General features: G+C 41.8%; 1 protein-coding gene across 2 annotated transcripts in view; it reads right to left on the reverse strand.

The window, feature by feature from the left end:
- Positions 1-19,720, reverse strand: part of bap1 (BRCA1 associated protein-1 (ubiquitin carboxy-terminal hydrolase)) — a 73,119-nt gene that overhangs the window by 13,802 nt on the left and 39,597 nt on the right. For both annotated transcript variants that reach the window (XM_060835751.1, XM_060835752.1), the window contains 9 exons: positions 18,305-18,424; positions 15,216-15,277; positions 12,582-12,724; positions 9,945-10,023; positions 9,158-9,281; positions 8,046-8,193; positions 7,463-7,647; positions 3,444-3,577; positions 1,130-1,578 (listed from right to left, as the gene is read on the reverse strand). In XM_060835751.1, the coding sequence (XP_060691734.1) occupies positions 1,130-1,578; positions 3,444-3,577; positions 7,463-7,647; positions 8,046-8,193; positions 9,158-9,281; positions 9,945-10,023; positions 12,582-12,724; positions 15,216-15,277; positions 18,305-18,424 (1,444 nt within the window). The remainder of the gene's footprint in view (positions 1-1,129; positions 1,579-3,443; positions 3,578-7,462; positions 7,648-8,045; positions 8,194-9,157; positions 9,282-9,944; positions 10,024-12,581; positions 12,725-15,215; positions 15,278-18,304; positions 18,425-19,720) is intronic.

Here is a 19,720-nt window from a genome sequence, read left to right on the forward strand (position 1 = left end):
GAATCCAGAACTACCGTAGTAGGGTTAATTCTTAACTTCCCTCTGAATGGCTTTGCAAGCTACTCAGCTCACAATTAAGAATATGCAACAAATACTGGCTGTGTCAGCAATGCCCACAGCACATGGAAAAAATAGAGAAATAAAATAGGCAGGATGCAGCTATCAGTACTTTTCAAGGTTTGTGTTGATGCCTCAAGTATTCACTGTATTCAAGAATAACTTAGTCATTGGAATGGAAAGCCACATATCAAAATTTTCTGTTAACACTAAGATGATGTAGATAAAAGTCTAATGTTATACAAATGTTGATAAATTAGGTGATTGAGAAAAACTGTGGCAAATAAAATCAAATAAAGCAAATGCGAAGCCACTTACTTTGAACCTAAAAACATGAAAAAGGTCAAAGCATTAGAGGTCTGAAGAGACTGGTGGGGTTTCAGGCAAACAGATCATTAAAATGTCGTTAACCGGTAGAGAAAATAGTTAAAAAGACTAATGGAATGCTGGCTTCATGTTTGAAGCAGAATATAAGGATATAGAAGGCATTCTTCAGCAATGTGTGGCCACGGTCGGGCCTCACCTGGAGTACTGAGAGGAATTCTGGGCACCACGTGCCTGGAAGGATGGAGATGAAGCCAGTAGATTTACCAGAATGGCACTTGAACGCCTGGAGTTAAACTAAAAGCAGTGGGGTTGAACAAAGTGGTTCGTTTCCCAGAATTTGGAAGATTATGGGGTGATTTGTTTGAATTATTCAACGTTTAGGGGAATAGAATAGACAGATAGAGATAAAATCATTCCACTCAACTGATGATTCTAGGATTGGAAGGTATACTTTAAAAATAGAGTTAGATGTGAGGTGTGAAATTAGGAGACATTTCTACACAGAGAGGGTTGAAGTCTCCACCATTAGTGGCAACTGGTGGTGGATCACTTGTTAATTTTAAAACAGAGATTGATACTTTTTTTCGTTAATGAAAGGTATCAAAAGGTGGACTTCGGCTACGGATCAGTCATGATCTCATTAACAGTGGAACAGGATTGAAAGGCAAAGTGATATATTCCTGATACTATCTTTTGCATTGCAGGACTTCACCCCGTCATCGCAATTGCTCAGCTTAGCTTCTACCTGTGACTCCCAGGGTCTGCAGCATTCCTTCGTCGCCCAGATGCAACAGGTTTGTGCTAACTATTGGCCCAAGGTCACGGACTGCCCGGTTGTAACGCATGCAATCCACTCGCGACAGACTTTCTTCTTCTCCAAATAGCACCTTGGAGATGTGAGAGGTGACCGGGCTCGAAGGACGGGTGGGGTTGGCCGAACGGATGGGAGAGCGAAGCGGAGAGTTGAAAGCACTTCCGATCTCGGAGGCCGTGTCAGTGCTTTCGTTGCTGGGAGTTGGAGAAGGCTGGGAATGGGCGGCAGCTCCACCACCACCGCTAATGGTTTTTATGGAAAGAGGAATTGACAAGTCCTTTTGGGATTCCTTTAGCTTCTCAGTCAGCACGTTGATAGTGTTGGGCTGTAGAAGGGACAGCTGCTCGCTGGATCGTTGTTCCTGGCTTTTCTTCTTATACCTGCACACCGGGAATGAAAAGGAAATTAATAAATCATTGCTGGAGAAAAGTCACTGGAAGGCTTCTGTTTCCTCAATATCCTAATTGAAAAATCAGCCAGGGATAATCTACTACTGTCTATCATAAACCTAACTTCATTGGTCAGGATCCTCTTTGCGATGTTTCTAGCTCCATGTGTGGTAAGTTTGGCCTTACTGGCAACTTTGTGAATTGACCCGGAGTCATTTGTTCACCTGAAAATTTGATGTTGAAGCATGGTACATCACAGCTCCCCTGAGATAATGGCTGGCCTGATCAGAGGTACGTCATTGTAGATCACGCAAACTCAGGTAAGGCTCAAAGGTGTCATTTTTGGTTCTGAAAAGTGCCCAGCCTACCTCAGATTGTCTGGGGTAAGGTATCTCAGATGTCTGAACAATAGGCGAAGCTAGCTGCTGCTATGCAGTAACAACACAAGTGGTATTCATTCCTTTGGGTGTACGCAACCAGCATCCAACGGTAGATGCGATTCTAGACTTTTAGATTAGATTACTTACAGTGTGGAAACAGGCCCTTTGGCCCAACAAGTCCACACCGACCCGCCGAAGCGCAACCAACCCATACCCCGACATTTACCACTTACTTAACACTACGGGCAATTTAGTATGGCCAATTCACCTGACCTGCACATTTTTGGACTGTGGGAGGAAACCGGAGCACCCGGAGGAAATCCACGCAGATTCTGCTATTGGACAACATTTGCCGGACAATCGGGTTTGCATGAAGAAATATACTTACAAACAATTTAGAACTGTCACTCCAACACTCAATAATGGTGCACTTGTGTGTACTGGAAGCTAAAACTATTAATACATAGGCCCTATTCTTTGCAGACGGAAAGCAACAATAATGGAGTAGTCAGTAATGGCCGGAGCAGAGTCAATTGCCTGGTTTAAAATATAAACACAGCCTGGCAGTTAACTGCCACTGATTACTAATTAGTGCATTCTCCATGGCAAAACACAGCTACCAATCAAAGTCCACTTGTCAACCAATCAGTCCTGTCCTCTCCAGTAGGTGCCTCCAGCCCTGGAAAGCAGTTATGTTCCTCTTCCAATGAATTATCCTCTGATATTTTGCTGCTTGCGAGAACATTCGCTGTGAACATTTTGAGATTTGGTTGTAACGACTGTTGAGTTGATTTTCCATTATCTGGGTATTTACACATTAAGCATCAATGTGCTGTTTCCAAATATAACTGTGAATGAGAAAGTATGGATGTCTTTAGGAGTGCAGGAAAAGAAGCAGATGTGGGCCTGTGTTTTGGTAGCTGGATATAATCACTCTATGTTCACATAAACATAGATGGTAAGTGTCAACAGGTTATCTGACCGAGAAGAGACATCAGAGCCAAGCACAAATTTCTTAGCAGATTTCTTAGCATGTACAGATTTCTTAGCAGGGTTCAATGAATAGCAACCAGGAGAGAGAATATTGGCTGAATTTCTGATCCTTCATCCAAGCCAATTGCAACCCCAATCTCTCGGGATGTCATTTGCTAACTCCATTTTTTTTGCCAGAAATAAATCTGGGAACTCCAGCTGTTTATAGTTCGGTGCAAACTCCAAGTTGCTATATTTATGAATCCAAACCATGGGGAAAGGTTAGTAGTATTTTAGCCAACAACTATATTACTACAAACAGAAAGGATACATCAGAATTACTGACTGACAGCACAAAATGGTCCTTGGAATCAGATTTGTTCACCCTGTTCTCTACCCGTTTTTTTTCTGAAGATGATGATTCCTTGATGCATTATACCAGTGATCATTAATACTTATATTCTAGAAGATGATGCCTGTGAACTGACTAAGCAGTGAACTGACCTGATTGCTGTGTTGGTGTTCTGACAATCCTCCTCCTCTTCCTCCTCATACTCATCATCGTTGTCTGAGTAACGGTGGTGCTGGGGGTTGGGCAGTCGGCCACGACCGACACCAGATGCAAGGTCTTCCTCTTCCTGTAAAAGGTGACAACAAGTGATAATAACTGACCTGACTACTAAACTGTATCTCCCTATTTAATTCTAGGGAAAGGCTTCCATTTATATTGTGCCTTTTCATAACCTCAGGCCTTGCTGCACAGCTGGCAAACACTTTTAAAAGTGTAGTCACTGTTGAAATGTAGGAAACACAACAGCCAATTTCCACACAGCAAGCTTTCACAAAGAGCAAAGTGATAATGACCGGATAATTTGACTTTGTAATGCTGATTGAGGGATAAATATTGGCCAGGACAATGGCACTAACTTGCGTTTGAAAAAGCACTGTGAGACTTTTAATGTTTGCCCATAAGAGTAGACAGGCCGTTGGTTTAATATCTTAATTTATGGCACTTCCAATTTTTGTAGCGTTCTCTCAGTCTGTACTGAAGCACCAGCCTAGGTTTTTGTGCTCGAGTTTCAGTGATGGACTCAAACCACAATCTGCTGACGCAGATGTGACAACACCCTGCACTGTAGCACAACTAATACACAGATAACTAAACTGGCAACAGAATGAGTTTATTTGTAAATAGCTTGCTCAATAAACATTTAATTCCCTAGCTCCTGACACACACATACACACACTCTCTGTCAGGTGTCTGCAACTTTGGTGTCATATTCGATCCCGAGGTGAGCCTCTAGCCACACATCCGTTCAGCAGAAGCCTGCCTATTTCCACCACTTAGAACGATATACCTTCCTTGAATTCCCTTTCTGACACCCGCCCACAGTATCCCTAAAACCCAGGAGTGCAGCTAACCATCACCTTCTCTAGGGTAATTAGGGACAGACAATAGATTCTGGCCTAGCCAGAGGCACCAACATCCCATTTAAATATAAAAATGTCAGCCATGGTTCAGTAACTCTCACCTCAGAGTGTGAAGAACAAGACCCACTTTGGATGTAATCTAGGCTGCCACTTAAGTGTATCATTGACAGAGTGAGACACTATTGTAGGTGCCATGTTTTAGATAAAGAAGTAAAAAGAGGATTGTCTGCTCTCTCGGGTGAGTGTAAAATATCTCATTATTTTGAAAAGTATTAGAATGCTAGAACTCAGACACGCAGACAGAGAAGGACAGAATTATGGATCTAGTCTTTACAGACTTACATGCTTTTTATCTACGGAGGCACACATTCTATATCATATACCTCCAACTAAACACACTTTGTAGTTTCTAAACAACCTGTTCAGAGATGCTACGACACAATGCTGGAGCAATTGGAACTTGAACCCAGCTCTCCCAGCTCAGAGGTATGGGCACTACCACTGTGCAAGAACAGCCCTCCTAAAAAAACTCTTTGCTCCTACTTTGCTGAGGACCACCTTATTCAGAAAGGGAGTATCACGCCAATATTTATCCCCAATTATCATGACATTGCTGTTTGTGAAAGCTTGATGAATGTAAATTACAGGTCGTTTCCTCCATTACAACCGTTATTTCAGGGAAGAATGAGGAGAGGCAATATGAAGTAAATGCCATCATTTTAAGTCAATTGCAGGGAAGGAGAGTCTAGACCATGAAGAACGAGATGAGATTGCTGTTATAAAGCATGCAGGATCCATGGCTACATAAGTAGAGGCAGACAGTAAAAATAAAAACAAGAAAGGTATAAAGTCCTTAAAATAAGGCTGATTTGGCTTTAGCTGGAAGTATTGTGTTAATTCTACACATCAGACTTTAAGAAGTATATCAAGACCTAGTCAAAGGTATTTCCTAGAATGCTTGTGTTCTGTGGAGAAATGGGAGAAGTTGGGGTTTTTTTTTTAGATTAGATTACTTACAGTGTGGAAACAGGCCCTTCGGCCCAACAAGTCCACACCGACCCGCCGAAGCGACAACCCACCCATACCCCTACATATACCCCTTACCTAACACTACGGGCAATTTAGCATGGCCAATTCACCTGACCCGCACATCTTTGGACTGTGGGAGGAAACCGGAGCACCCGGAGGAAACCCACGCAGACACGGGGAGAACGTGCAAACTCCACACAGTCAGTCGCCTGAGGCGGGAATTGAACCCAGGTCCCTGGCGCTGTGAGGCAGCAGTGCTAACCACTGTGCCACCGTGCCGCCCCACGGTGTCCAAAGATGTGCAGGCTAGATGGATTAGCCCTGGGAAATGCAGGGATAGAATAAGGGGATAGGTCTGGGTGGACTGCTGTTTGAGAGATAGTGTGGGCTGGATGGGTTGATCTCCATACTTCAGCGAAGGTTAAAACACATGCTCAAAGTCATGACTGGTTTTGACAAATAGGGAGGAAGAGTTTCTGGAGTCAGAAAGCCCAGAGGACTTGGATTTAAAGGTAACTGGCAAACAGCTTGGTGCAACAGAAGAAAATACGTTTTGTGCAATGAACTGTGATCAGAAATGTTCTGCCTGAAAGGATCGAAGAAGCAAATTCAATACTAACTTTTAAGAGGAAACTGGATAATTAGTTGGAGGTGTCAAAAAGCATTGCCAGGGTGGTGGGAGCTTGCAGGTGGCAGTGGTTATAGAACATGGATGCACTTGGAATTTTCAGTAGCTGTGTTATATTATTATATGAAAAAAATGGTTTAAGGGAAAAAGACAGAAAGAACTTGTATTTACTTATCTTTAACAACCTCAGAATTGATTTACAGTGAGCAAATTACTTTTCAAGTGCAATTATTATTGTAATGCAGGAAAACTTGTACAAACAGCGAAGGGATAAAATAAAATAAGCAATTAATTGTCTTTGGTTGAGTGCTAAGTATTGGCAAGGATACCAGGGAGTATGCCTGCACTCCTTTATATATCCATCTAAGACAGCTGTAAAAGCCTTGGGCATCTTAGGGCAGCACGGTGACTCAGTGATTAGCACTGCTGCATCACAGTGCCAGGGAGCTGGGTTCAAATCCAGCCTCGGGCGACTGACTCTGTGAAGTTTGCACATTCTCCCAGTGTCTGTGAGGGTTTCCTCCACAGTCCAAGGATTTGCAGGTTAGGTGGATTGTATACGCTAAATTGTCTGTAGTGTCCAAAGATGTGCAGGCTAGATGGATTAGCCCTGGGAAATGCAGGGATAGAATAAGGGGATAGGTCTGGGTGGACTGCTGTTTGAGAGATAGTGTGGGCTGGATGGGCTGAATGGATTGCTTCAACATTGTAAGGATTCTCAGTTTCTGTTCTACGATTCTCTCTCTGCTGGAGGGTGTTAACTTTAATGTGCTGCATTGGAGTGCCAGCCTAGATTATATCATCATGTTGCTTTGAAGCTGCAACTTTGAGAGTGCAACACAGTTGAATTGAAAGGGCTGTAGTGGCATCGTTCAGTCAGTCATTCTACACTATCCCCTCCAAATGCCAGAGAGAGTGCCATGAAAACACACACGGTATCAGGTGAGAAAGGGTAATCTTGCAGAAAAAAAGAGAAACTGTTCTTGGTTTTAACCACTAACTTAGCCAAGAAAATCAAAACTCAGTCTAGCCTCAATAGGTGATCTGTAACTATCCAGCTGTTGTACCATTTACACAAGAATCTGCATCAGAACGCTACGCTGTATCAATATCTGAATGGTCATACAGCTCATAGTCTCAATCGCAAAGACTGAGGTTTAAATGCTGCACTGTTGGAGGAGAATTCTGTGCTCAGCTTGGGGTTATGCTAGTGGTTGAGTATTGTAGAGACCTTCAGTTAATCCATGCTGGGAATTACTGGATTCTGACACTTGGAAACCCTTCTTCATTCCCTTGCACAGATATCTCTCAGGTGAAATGCCCACAAAACATTTCTGCGAGTCTGTAAATGGAATAGTTAATTTACAAACTCTGGTTCACTCAATAACGCTAGCTCAATCTGTTCAGTCACATGAGGAGGGAGGGACATGATTACCTGCATTGGTGACTTGGCATAGTTATGGTTATCAAGGAAGGCGGGAAGGCGTTGGATGACAGGGCTGGGAGCGGACGTGGGTCCATTAGTGCTGGACACTGCAGTTTTGATTGGAGGCTTTGGTTTATTTGAAGGATTGGATGTACAAACCGGAGGATTTTGAGGCGTGGAGGTTTCACTGGAGCCTGGGGGAAAAAAAAAACATTCATGTTACACAACGTTCTCTATGCCAAAACGAAATTTTTTTTTCCCCCAGTCTGCCCATTATATCACCAATTACAGTGCAGGAAACCGAAAATTTAGATTCAGTGCTCAAGTCCATGTGACTGCTGCACAGAGAAGTGATAGCGCTAACAACTGAGTCAGGATAAGACACAAACAATTCACATCAAAATAGAAAGGGCAGCATAACAAGGAGAGAGACTATATACATAAGTGCAAATGGCAACATCTGCTTTACACGTCATTTAACAAAAATTCGTACCTAAAACAATCAAGGAATGTTCCTACAGAAATAGGAAAGGTTTGATGATTAAACAATGTACCATTTGTGGTGTGCCTTGTCTGGTGGTTTAATTCTTACCACTCTGCAGGTTGTCCTGTCCAGGGAATGCCTTGTTGCTCTCTGGTTCAGGAGCAGGTTTGTTCAGGGCTTGCTTTGCCTCCTCCATGGCTTGAGCTTCCTGAGGCTTCTGTGTCTGGATCAACTCTGGCTGGGTGACACGGATCAGCTAGAAGAAGAAATGATAGGGTGCAGTTCAAGGAGTTACTGTGACAGGATACATCTTTTAGTGTGTATGAAAAAGAAAAGTGCAGCTTGTGGAGGAGACAGAAGTTCACTGCATTAAAACAGGAGCAGGAGTTTCCTCAGCATGTCTGAATTTGTTGTGTGCCCATCATGTGAAGGCAGCAGAAGGTGGAAGTTGCAAGACTGAAATGACTGATTTAGTACGATTATCAGTTTAGTGCTCCGTGTAATCATTAGTTTCTAAAATCACCTTTATATAAAATCTTTTTATATAAAGCATAACAAACAGATAATGAAGACCTTTTTAAACCACCCAGCCTGTTCCACACGGGTTTGTCATATACTTCATGGCTTCCAATTTACACTCTTGGCAACACACCAGAATTAAGATAATCTGTGAATGGCAAAAATGACATAAACCCTGGTCAAACTGGGGAGAAACAATACCTGGGAAACTCCTTTCTTGACTTTCTGTTTGTTCAAAACAAGTTCAGGAGATCACTTCAGCCATGGTAAGTACTTGTCGTAGTAATCGTTGGTAAAAGGTGAGTAATGTTCTAGCCAAAAAGAGGTCTGACTTTCTCAACAGAATTCAGTGAACCAGTCTTCACTGCACAGGCACAGCCTGTTCTGAAGGAGAACTACCTCCTGACATCTGACCTAGATCTTGCCTTGTGTTTGTCAATAATGTGACACTGGTCTGAATTATTGGAACAAGGTGTCAATTCTCCTGACCTGATTGTATAAGTCAGTACCTGTTGTAGGGCGGTCAAGGAATAGGAAATTCGATGTTTCGGGCATAAGCCCTTCATCAGTCATTCCTGATGAAGGGCTTATGCCCGAAACGTCGAATTTCCTATTCCTTGGATGCTGCCTGACCTGCTGTGCTTTAACCAGCAACGCATTTTCAACTGTGATCTCCAGCATCTGCAGACCTCATTTTTTACCTGTTGTAGGGCCTCCAGCACTGTCTGCCGGTTCATTTTCAGAAGGCTCAATTTCGTCTCATACTTCATCCTCCGATCCGGCACCACCGCCATCAAGTTGAAACGGATGTCATGGTAAGGTTCTCTGGGACAAAACAAAAATTACATTGCGAAAACTAAATAACATAATGAAACAATGCATCCTATTTGAACTCAATTTTTCATATGGACACAGCGCTATGACTGCTGCCTGTCAATGCCAGTGAAGAGAAACAGTAACTGCTGAAAATTTATGAACAATTAATGACTCAGCAGGTTGTTGTTCAGAGTCATTTCAAGACTAAACCAGGAATGTTGGTGAATGCATGCCAGATCCGTGTTTAATTAGTTGATCCCAAATGAAATGGTGGCAAGAGCATCATAATTAGTTTAGCAGACTCGCAAAGGGTACACCAAGATGAAAGGATTAGCGCTCCTGATCTTAATCAGTTACAAATATGGTATTGACAGTGGAATCTTACTGGAATGGCAATGCATAGATTAGAGCTACAAATCATAAGTGCAAGTCCACAATTTTAAGTGACAATGAAGCTAACAATTATCGCAAGAACCAAATTAGTAACTTCTACAAGAGCTAACCTGCATAAATATTTCTTTAATACACTCTCATCTGCTGAGTTAAGTAGTAGCATAGATCTAGTAATCAATCTCATTAACCAAGTGCGAACAATGAAAAGTGTCAATAAATGAGTCAGAGCTATTAACAACATTTCCTGAATAAAAGTGTATGAGATAGTAAGATCATTACCCAGCTGTAGCCAGCCCTATTCGCTCCATTATAACTCGTCGTGCCTTGTCCGTCCACTCTTCATCCTCAGCCCAAGGCCCTGGAACAAAAGAAAGTGCCACTCTTCAGCACAACACCAGCAGACTGCATCAGAGACAAGATACAACACACATCACGAATGCTGAAACACTACAGGTTCAAATGCTGCTTTGACAAAATACACCTTTTGCGTAAAGAAACCTTGGCTCATTAAGTAAGGTGGGCTCAGTCACAAGATGCAATGATTAGATGACACTAACACTTGCAGTAGGTAAGATGAAAAGAAGATTGAGGAGTTAGGGAGTTCCAGAGTTTTGAGGAGTCCTGGTAACTAATGCATTTATATAGATAATGGTCTACAAGCCTTGCTATCAACACTGCAAGTATAAAGGAAATAGATCCCTGATTGCTCAGAGATTATCTAATTAGGTTAGATTCCCCTACAGTGTGGAAACAGGCCCTTCGGCCTAACAAGTCCACACTGACCCGCCGAAGAGTAATCCACCCAGACCCATTTCCCTCTGACTAATGCACCTAACACTACGGGCAATTTGGCATGGCCAATTCACCTGACCTGCACGACCGGAGGAAACCCACACAGACACGGGGAGAATGTGTAAACTCCACACAGACTGTTGCCTGAGGCTGGAATGAACCTGGGTCCCTGGTGCTGTGAGGCAGCAGTGCTAGCCACTGAGTCACCATGCCGCCCCATTAGAAAGAACAAGATGACAATGCAAGAAATGTTGACAAAATTAAGGAAAACAAAGAATACTTGATGGGTGGTGGGGAATTTTATTTGTCAAATCTTGAAACAAGAGGTATGACTGATGTGATGGACAGTAGTTGGCAGAACAGCGCTTCACACGAGGCTCCAACAGCATTGATGATGTTCCCTAGCCAGGGAACAAAACGTTTGCAGCAAAAACTTCCAGCTCGGCGAGCAGAACCACAACAACGGACACCCGAGCTACAAATCTTCAATCAGATTTTAAAGAACTGTCCAGCTATGAGACATTATAAGAATCAGAAAATTAATGCCAGGATTCAGTAACTGCTAAAATTTCATACCAATTTGCAAGAGCCCTCAATGTTACTGCAAGTGATGGACTGAATATTTTAGGGGCAGTTTATCTCAGCTTGCAGTTATCCAAATGTATTAAAGTTTTCACGACTAACAGAAATTGTTGCAGTCCAAACCAAAATGTATGAAAAGATGTAGCCACCCACGCATCGCCCACATACTACCTCAGTGCTATGCACCATAAATATACACTGTACTCTATTCTACAAATGGATTACACATTTATAAACTTATGAATTGCACTAGTTTGCATTAAAAGTATGTACGCACAACCTTCAGTTGCATCATAAATCCTACTTTTAAAGTAAGTGCCTGAAAGTGAGTTTATCTATGCTGAATGAGGCATACCTGTCACCAGGCCACCCTGGTCTGAGGGGATGGCATTGCCTTGTTAGTAAGAACTGAGATTAAATCGATAGCAGGAAGTGATATAGGATCAGAAGGCACTGAATTTTGAGAAATCGCAAAGGGAAAGGAAAAGACCCAGATGGGAGTTATGTACAGTGCCTCCCCAATAATCGCCAGGGTATGAGGCAGAAGACAAATCAGGAATAGAAAAGGAAAGTAAGAAAGGCACTATTACAAAAATCATGGGGGACTTCAATATGCAGGTAGACGGAGAAAATCAGATTGGTAGCAGATCCCAAGGAAAGGAATTTGTGGAAAGTCTACATGATTTTTTTTGGAGCATCTTGTGCTCGAGCCCATTAAGGAACTGACTATTCTGGATATATTTGACTTGATTAGGAAGCTTAAGAGGTGAAGGAACCTCTAGGGGGCTGTGACCACACTGATAGAAATCATCCTGCAGTTTGAGGGGGAGAAGCTGGAATCAGGCGTTATGGCATTACAAATCAGCAAACGGTAACTACAAAGATATGAAAAAGCAGTTGACTGGAAAGGCAGCCCAGCAGGGAAGACAGTGCAGCAGCAATGGCAGGAGCCCCTGGGATAATTTTGAAAGCAAAGCAGAAGAAACATACTCACAGGATGATGGGGTAACCTGCTGATGCAGGATCACTGGACCAAAACTCTCATTTCTCCTCAGGGATGACGTCAGACCTGCTTTTTCCAACAAATTCCTAATTTGTATAAGCTCTCCTCATAACTTAACCCCTGAAGTCCAGGTAGCCTTCCTAAGGTGTGGTGCCCCAATCTGCTCTCATTTCTCCAAGTATTTCCAAGGTTTTGACTCAGTGTCACAGAAGGAATGGTGATGTAGTTTCAAGTCAGGACGGTGGCCTGGAGATGAACTTCAAGTGGTGGTGTTCCCGCATGCCCTGGTGATGTTGCTCTTTTAGATGGTAGAAGTTCAGGTTGAAAAGCGAAGGCCACACGGGGGTAGGTTGGGATTGGGGTGAGGAGGCGGGCCTTCATTATCAGGACTAAAAACTAAATTACTAAATGAATGCAAAATATTAAAGGGGAGATTAGCCACCAATTAAGGAAGTAGCATGGTTTTGTCACAAAGTATTCAATGCTAATGAAGGGCATGCCTTATGTTGACATGTAAAACTATGCAGTATGCTTCATACCATGATCGATCGGATAGGCTTTCAAACCATCCAGCTCAAAGAGGCGACCTTTAATGGGAACATAACTGACAAAGTGGAAGGCTTCCATGGTCCGCACAGCACTGATCCCATTCTGTTTCTCCGGAAGATGCCGTGGCTCTGGCCTAGAAGGGCAAGACAAAGAGATCATAGGTTGAGTTTGTTGGAATGGTAGGGACTTGAGTCAGGATTTCAGCTTCCCCTTCCAGAACCTCTTCAGCATACAGTGACAAGCTAGGCATTCACTTAGACACAGTGTATGAGACTAGCCATTTATCTACTCATGGAAGGTTAAAATGGGAGGCAGGTGAGACTCTGCACAAAAGAACCAGCAATTGAGGAGAAATCAAGGAGTTCCTTATTTCGCATAAATATTAGAAATTACACATTTACTTCAATTCAGATTATATAAATTCAACTTTTACCAAGGTATAAATTTTGCTGCATTAATTATGTGATTTAATTTAAATGATTGCATAATTCAACTCCTTTTAGGCAAATCAAAACTGAATTAGGAATATTCTGTCAAATCTGAATGAAAGAAATTGAGAGATTTCCACGAGGACATTACAATAGTGCTTTGGATGGTAGGAGATAATCAAGTTTCTAAAGGGCATGTCATTCGCTGTGGCAAAGTAAGCCAAACTCATTGGGTCTCCCTTTGTAACATTTTACTTAAGACTCGCCTATCTTTGCTTTGATCAGTCCTAAGCCACTATGACAGTCCCAGCAGACTGTCCAAATTATTGTTTCATTTTAGGATTTTGAGACCCATTACTTCAGAGATTTGGAGTAGAAGATTACCGATACAGCTTTTTTTTAAAAAAAGTATTATTACCAAACTGCACTGAGACGAAGTACAAATGAGCTAAGCTTTAAAGTTTATTAAAGATTATAAATAATAACTTGTTTGTCTGTCTCGATAATTAGTGAACACATTTGACCTATTTTATTCGGAGATCCCTGGTTTTTGCACACAGTAAGGATTTTCCGGTATATAACCTTCACTCTGGTTTAGATCGTAGGCTGATATATTACAGAAGAGTGCACACACAGTCAGGTTTTAAACATAAAGCTGCAATGGTAAGCTTTCCCCAGTTTCGGAAAGGTATGAGTGGAAGTTGTTCCCGACACTGTGGAAATATATTTATTATTCTGTATCATTTCACAAAGGCAGATTGCACTGACTGAATTAGTTATCATAGTATAGCTACTCAGGAGACATGCTGTTTGGTGATATAAACATTTTATGAAGCTTATTCTTAAAACATTTTCAGAAAGACTGAAGAGACATATTCACAGTAATGTACGCTATATTTAATCCATGTGTCACAGTGTGGCTTTTAACTAGCAAGTCAGAGATTTGATAAGTTATGAAGCAGTCACTCTTGCAAGCAAGGGAAAGTATCTGGAGGAGAGAGAAATCAACAAACCTCAAGTTTTGACAAGCCAAAAGGATTGTCTCAGTGAACTCTGTGGACAGAGACTATTGAACTACCTTCCCAGTCTTTCCCTCTATCTATAACACCAATTTTATTTAGTGTTTGCATCAGTCTGCAAGAGGAGTTTCATAAAGGGGTAATTTTTTTCAACTAGTAGAGCTATATGTCAATGGTTCATAAATATTTATTTGAAATAAACTACTTAATAAGTACAGAGATATGGTCTGTGCCTTCTGTTAACTTGTGTGTAAAAGATGGATAAATTGTGGAATATTATATAACTCCATAATGTACCAAGAACTTTCTATAATTTGCTCTCCATCTGATACTGCTGACCTTAGCTGTGGTAGGGTAGGTGGTATATGACAGTTGTATCCAGCAAAGTAACCATTCTCATGTGAGTGAAGAAATCGGGCATTTCTACCAATGAAGGGTCTCCCATCAAACCCTCCCAGATCATGATCATCAGGCCATCTGTAGCACCATTAGCTTCCTCCAGTTAAGATCTGGTAAGTCAGCACAAGGCAGGGGTTCTCCTGCTCTGCATTTTCAAACCAGAGTCTCCTTCCCTAAACTGCCTAAACATCACATCCCACTACACTTTCAAAGGACAGCAGAAAACTCTCAACTTCTGTTCCTTTCCTGATTTTTTTTTCCCTTGCAAGTGTGTTTAAATTCCTTTCTAAAAGTGAGGGATGCATTTAGATACTGAAGTGGTTAAGCCAAGGGGAAGCAATCAGCTCATAGTTTCTCAGACTGACTAAACTTGAATATTCTGCAATTTAGTAGCTGTTTTTTTTTGTTACAGCTTTTATGATATGGGAAAGAAAAGGTGATAATGTCCCTCAGGCCTCTCTTTTTTCCAATTAAATCTTGCATCAGTACATATTCTGCACATGCCAGATTTGATTATAGATAGAAGACAAAATCTTTAAAAACTCAGGAATTTACAGTTGCTGTGATTTGGACTTGCTTCTTTAGATCAGGAGTAATTACCAGGTGGCTTCATTGGCACAGACCTGGTTAAACGTAGCCAAGATTAGTCGTGAAATATCAAAACTGTGTTGCAGAGGCCCTGCGAGTACAACCATGGAGCTCATCCAGAATTTTAAAGCTGTATTTGAATTCTTGTGTCACATTCCATCAAAGGCAGAAAAATAAATTACATTCCTACCTGGCATGGCTGTTGTGTGCCTTTGCTAGTTCTGGAGCGTTGCCAATTGCATAGCCTTTACTCTGCGGAGCCAAAATGAACAGCTCTGGTCACTTGTGAGTTGATAATGAAAAACAACAGCTTTCAGCTCAACCTAGAATGCCTAACCCTACTTCATTCACCTTGTCAGGTTCCACAAGCACAATGTTGAACATCTAACTTACACAAATTGTCTGACCCCCTCCCCTGATTTTAGTCTTGTCAAAGTTCTGGCTCCTGCTGACTCTCACCAATACAAGTGACCTTTCTGAATGTTCAGACTCAACAGGGTGTCTCAGCGAGACCTCTGACAATATGGCTTGTGAACCTTTCCCCAGTTGACATGCACATTTATTCACACACAGCACTGGAAGGTCATCAGGAACAACTGAATGTTCTGCGAATTATCCTCTCCCTGGCCCATGATGCTGAAGACAACTGTAACACCTCCAGCATCATAGTGAGTGAAGTCAGTTTGTATAACACAGTATCACGCCAGCCATTCAGAAATAAGTAAACAAGGGATCATTTCCCACAATGATAAAACATAGTGCTTTTAAATAAGATAAATGTGCCTCTTCCAGACATAGAAAATGATCAAGGACTGGACCATTTCTGGGTGCTGACCCCATTGATATCTGCTGTCTACACAATATTGTGGTCGAATGGGATGTGACAAATTAACATGCTGCTTCGTATTCAGTAACAAATTAAGGTCTATGAACATGACCATTATGAGTTTTAGTTCAATAAGGAGGCCCATGGCACTGAACAATAGGCAACACTACTGGGAGAGTGGGCACTACTGAAGTTGTATTCCAGTGGGAAGTGAGGGAAGAAATTACAGGGGTTCTGACCCAACTTTTTCATTCCTCTCTGGCCACAGGGGGAGGTGCCAGAAAACTGGAGGTTCACTCATGTGGTTCCACTTTCGAGAAGGTTGGTTAAGATAAACCTGAGAATTACAGACCAGTGAGTCTCTCATCAGTAGTTAGGAAACTGTTGGAGAAAATTCTGAAAGAGAAAATTAACCTCCACTTGGAGAGGCGGGGTTTGAACAAGGTTAGTCAGCATGGCTTTATCATAGGGAGGCCATGCCTAACAAATCTGATTGAACCTTTTTGAGGAGGTGGCCAAGTGTGTAGATGAGGGTAGTGCAGTTAACGTGGTTTATGTGGATTTCAGCAGAACCTTTGATAAGGTCCCAAATGGGAGGCTGATAAAGAAGGTAACAGCGCATGGAATCCAGGGTAACTTGGCAAGTTGGATCCAAAGTGGCTTAATTGTAGGAGGCAAAGGGTGCTGGCAGATGGCTGTTTATATGACAGGAGGCTGGTGACCAGTGGTACACCACAAGGATAAGTGCTGGATCCCTTATTGTTGTGATATTCATGAATGATATAGATGAGAATGTGGGGAGATAATAAGTAAATTTGCAGCAGACACAAAGCTATACATGGGTTGGCCAGATGGGAGATCAGTGGCAAATAGAATTTAACCCTGAAATGTGAGCTATAATGTGGAGGTGCTGGTGTTGGACTGGGGTGGACAAGATCAGAAAGTTATATGACAATAGATTATAGTCTAACAGGTTTATTTGAATCACAAGCTTTCAGAGTGCTGCTCCTTTGTCAGGTGAAGGGGCAGCACTCTGAAAGCTTGTGATTCCAAATAAACCTTTTGGATTATAACCTGGTGTCGTGTAACTTCTGACCCTGAAATGTGAGAGATAACTTTGGAAGAAGTAACAAGACAAGGGAATACTCAAAGAATAGCAGGATGCTTGGAAGCTCAGAGGAACAGACAGAAATTGTCAAGAGACTCCTGAAGGCAGCAGGTTAGGTTAATAGGTGGTTAAGAAGGTATATGGCTTTATCAGTCATTGCATAAATTATAAGAGCAACAACGTTGTGTTAGAGCTATTCAGAATTTTGGCTAGACCATAGCTGGTGTACAGTGCGCAGTTGTGGTCACCACATTATAGGAAATATGCGACTGCATTGGAGGGGGTGCAGAGGAAATTCACCAGGATGCTGTCTGGGGTGGAGCAATTTGGCTATAAAGAGGAGCTGGAGAAGTTCTGGTTGTTCTTTCTTAGATCAGAGAAGATGAGGTGGGACATGATAGAATTGTATAAGACAATAAGGACAAAGTGAATATGAAGCAGCTACTCCCCTTAGTTGAAGGGTCAATAATGAAGGGACATAATTTTAAGGTGAAGGAGAGGAGATTTAAGTGGGACTTCACTCAGAAGGAAGTGAGAATCTGGAATGCAGTGCCTACAAGAGTAGTAAAGAGGTGGAAAGCCTCACTACCCTTGAACAAGTACATGGATAAGTACTTGAAATATCATAACTTTTAAGGCTATGGGCCAAGTGTTGGAAAGTGGAATTAGCGTAGACTATGGGTTTTTTTTTGTCACTGCAGACACAATGAGTCAAAGGCCCTCTTCTGTATCACCTGACTCTCTGAAGGAGGTAGGTGAGTGTGAAAACTCATCAAAATGGATGTGCTCTCAGGTGGGTGATAGCAAGTTAAAATCCACAACAGTCCATTTCTGGGAAATTTGCCTGGAGATGGAGCAGTGACAGGGAGCCATGCCGACAGGGCTTTTGTGTATTACACAGCATTCCCTGCTGCCAAGCTAAAGGCCCGTTGTATCTAATGAGACACTCAGGTGGAACTGAGCTGGAGTATAGCTCATAGCATCTACCCTGGGAGTTTGCATCGCTTTCTTACAGCAATTAGAAATCATATATTTTTCCAAAGATAAAATGAAAAATCTTAGAATTTGCAAAGAGAAGTATTCAGTGGTTGGAAAAATGCACCACTATCCATAGGCAGTTTCTCATTTAGGCAGATGCTCCAGTTGCTGTGGAGACTCCATGAAAATATTGTGGCTGTGCCTGAACAGTGAAGGATTTATTTGTAAACAGCTCCTTCATGAATGAGCAGATTCAAGGGATATTCAGTTCTGCAGTTTTACTGTGACTTTAAAAGTCACTGCCATCAACTTCAGGAATCAAAGCACTTTTAACCCAGTATGTGATATTCTCAAGGTGAAACCGTACCTCTGGACTGAAACCTTTGGTAAAGTCCTTCATCCGGCTGAGGGTGGGACCCAACTCCACATTGTCGCAGTTCAAGAGGACGCTAAGCAAAGCGTGCGTCGCACACGAGTTTGGAATCAGCTTTTGAGACAAAATCAAAGAAGTGTAATTGGGTTGGTGTGCACTTGAAGAGACTTGAGTTAATCAGGATCAGTCAGCACAGGTTACTAAACTTCATACAATTCTTCAAGGTAATAACTAAACGTAGATAAACAATTTGCAGGGACTTTTGTTTATAAAGATTTGCAAAAGCTACTTCCTCTGAGATTTGAGGCACATGGAATGTCACCAGATAGAAAGAGATGTGACTGAAGGGCAGAAGACAGAAATCTGGATCAATGTGGTGCATGGAATTCCAAGGAATCTGTTAAAGGGCTGTTTTTATTTATACAATATACGCAAATGGGCTGGACATTGAAATTAATGAAACAGTATAAAGATTTGTTAGTGCCATAAAAAATTGATATGATAATTGAGGGAAGCATGACAAATGAAGACAAATGAAAAACAGAGAGAATGAGATAAGTAAAAAGGGATTCTAAATGGAGTTGAGGAACAAAGGGGATGTGGATACGTAGGTCATCAAAGGATGGTGGCAATAACAGGAAGTTCAGTGAAAGAAACAAAGGCAAAGACTTGCCTTCATTTTCAATATAGCTGTATAAAACACAAAAGCAAGTAAAGGGGACTTTGCACAAGATTGTAATTATGTTACAATTCAGTAGAGGACAGCTTTTGTCACTTTACAAAGGGTAAAAAAAAATTAATAGAAAAGATGCAAAATAGGTCCATCTGGATAAGACTCGGCAGAAAGAATAACAATTATCGAGAGAGTCTTAATAGTCGGGTTATTTTCTGTGGGTCGAAAGCAAGTTACAGTTATTAGATAGAAAATACAACAGAAACAAGTCATTTTCTAAATCCAGTCCACCTTGGCGTTTACCATTTGTACAAAGAGTGATCCTAGTCCTTCTGTGCACCCTTCTTTCTTATCCATTTATCCCCTTCTCCTACAAATACCTAATTATGACAATTAAAATGCTGACAGGGTCAGTCACTAATTCTGTCAGTGCACCCAACAGCAGGATTATCATAGTTTATCAGCCCCCTTTTACAGGACATGGGCATCTCTTGCTAAACCAACATTTAATATGCATCCCAACTGTCCTTCAGAAGGTAGGTTCTTTAAGATTTTGAAAGGGTTGATAGTGACAGGGTAAGACCATAAGAAAGACCATAGTAACTAGGAACAGGAGTAAACTGTTCAGCCCCTTGAACCTGCTGTCATTCAATAGAATCTTGGGTGATCCAACATTCCTCACATCCACTTTACTGCCTATCCCTGCAATCTTTTGATTCCCCACTGATTAAGAATCC

Source organism: Hemiscyllium ocellatum, chromosome 14 (genome assembly GCF_020745735.1).
Source record: "Hemiscyllium ocellatum isolate sHemOce1 chromosome 14, sHemOce1.pat.X.cur, whole genome shotgun sequence".
Lineage (NCBI taxonomy): Eukaryota > Metazoa > Chordata > Chondrichthyes > Orectolobiformes > Hemiscylliidae > Hemiscyllium > Hemiscyllium ocellatum.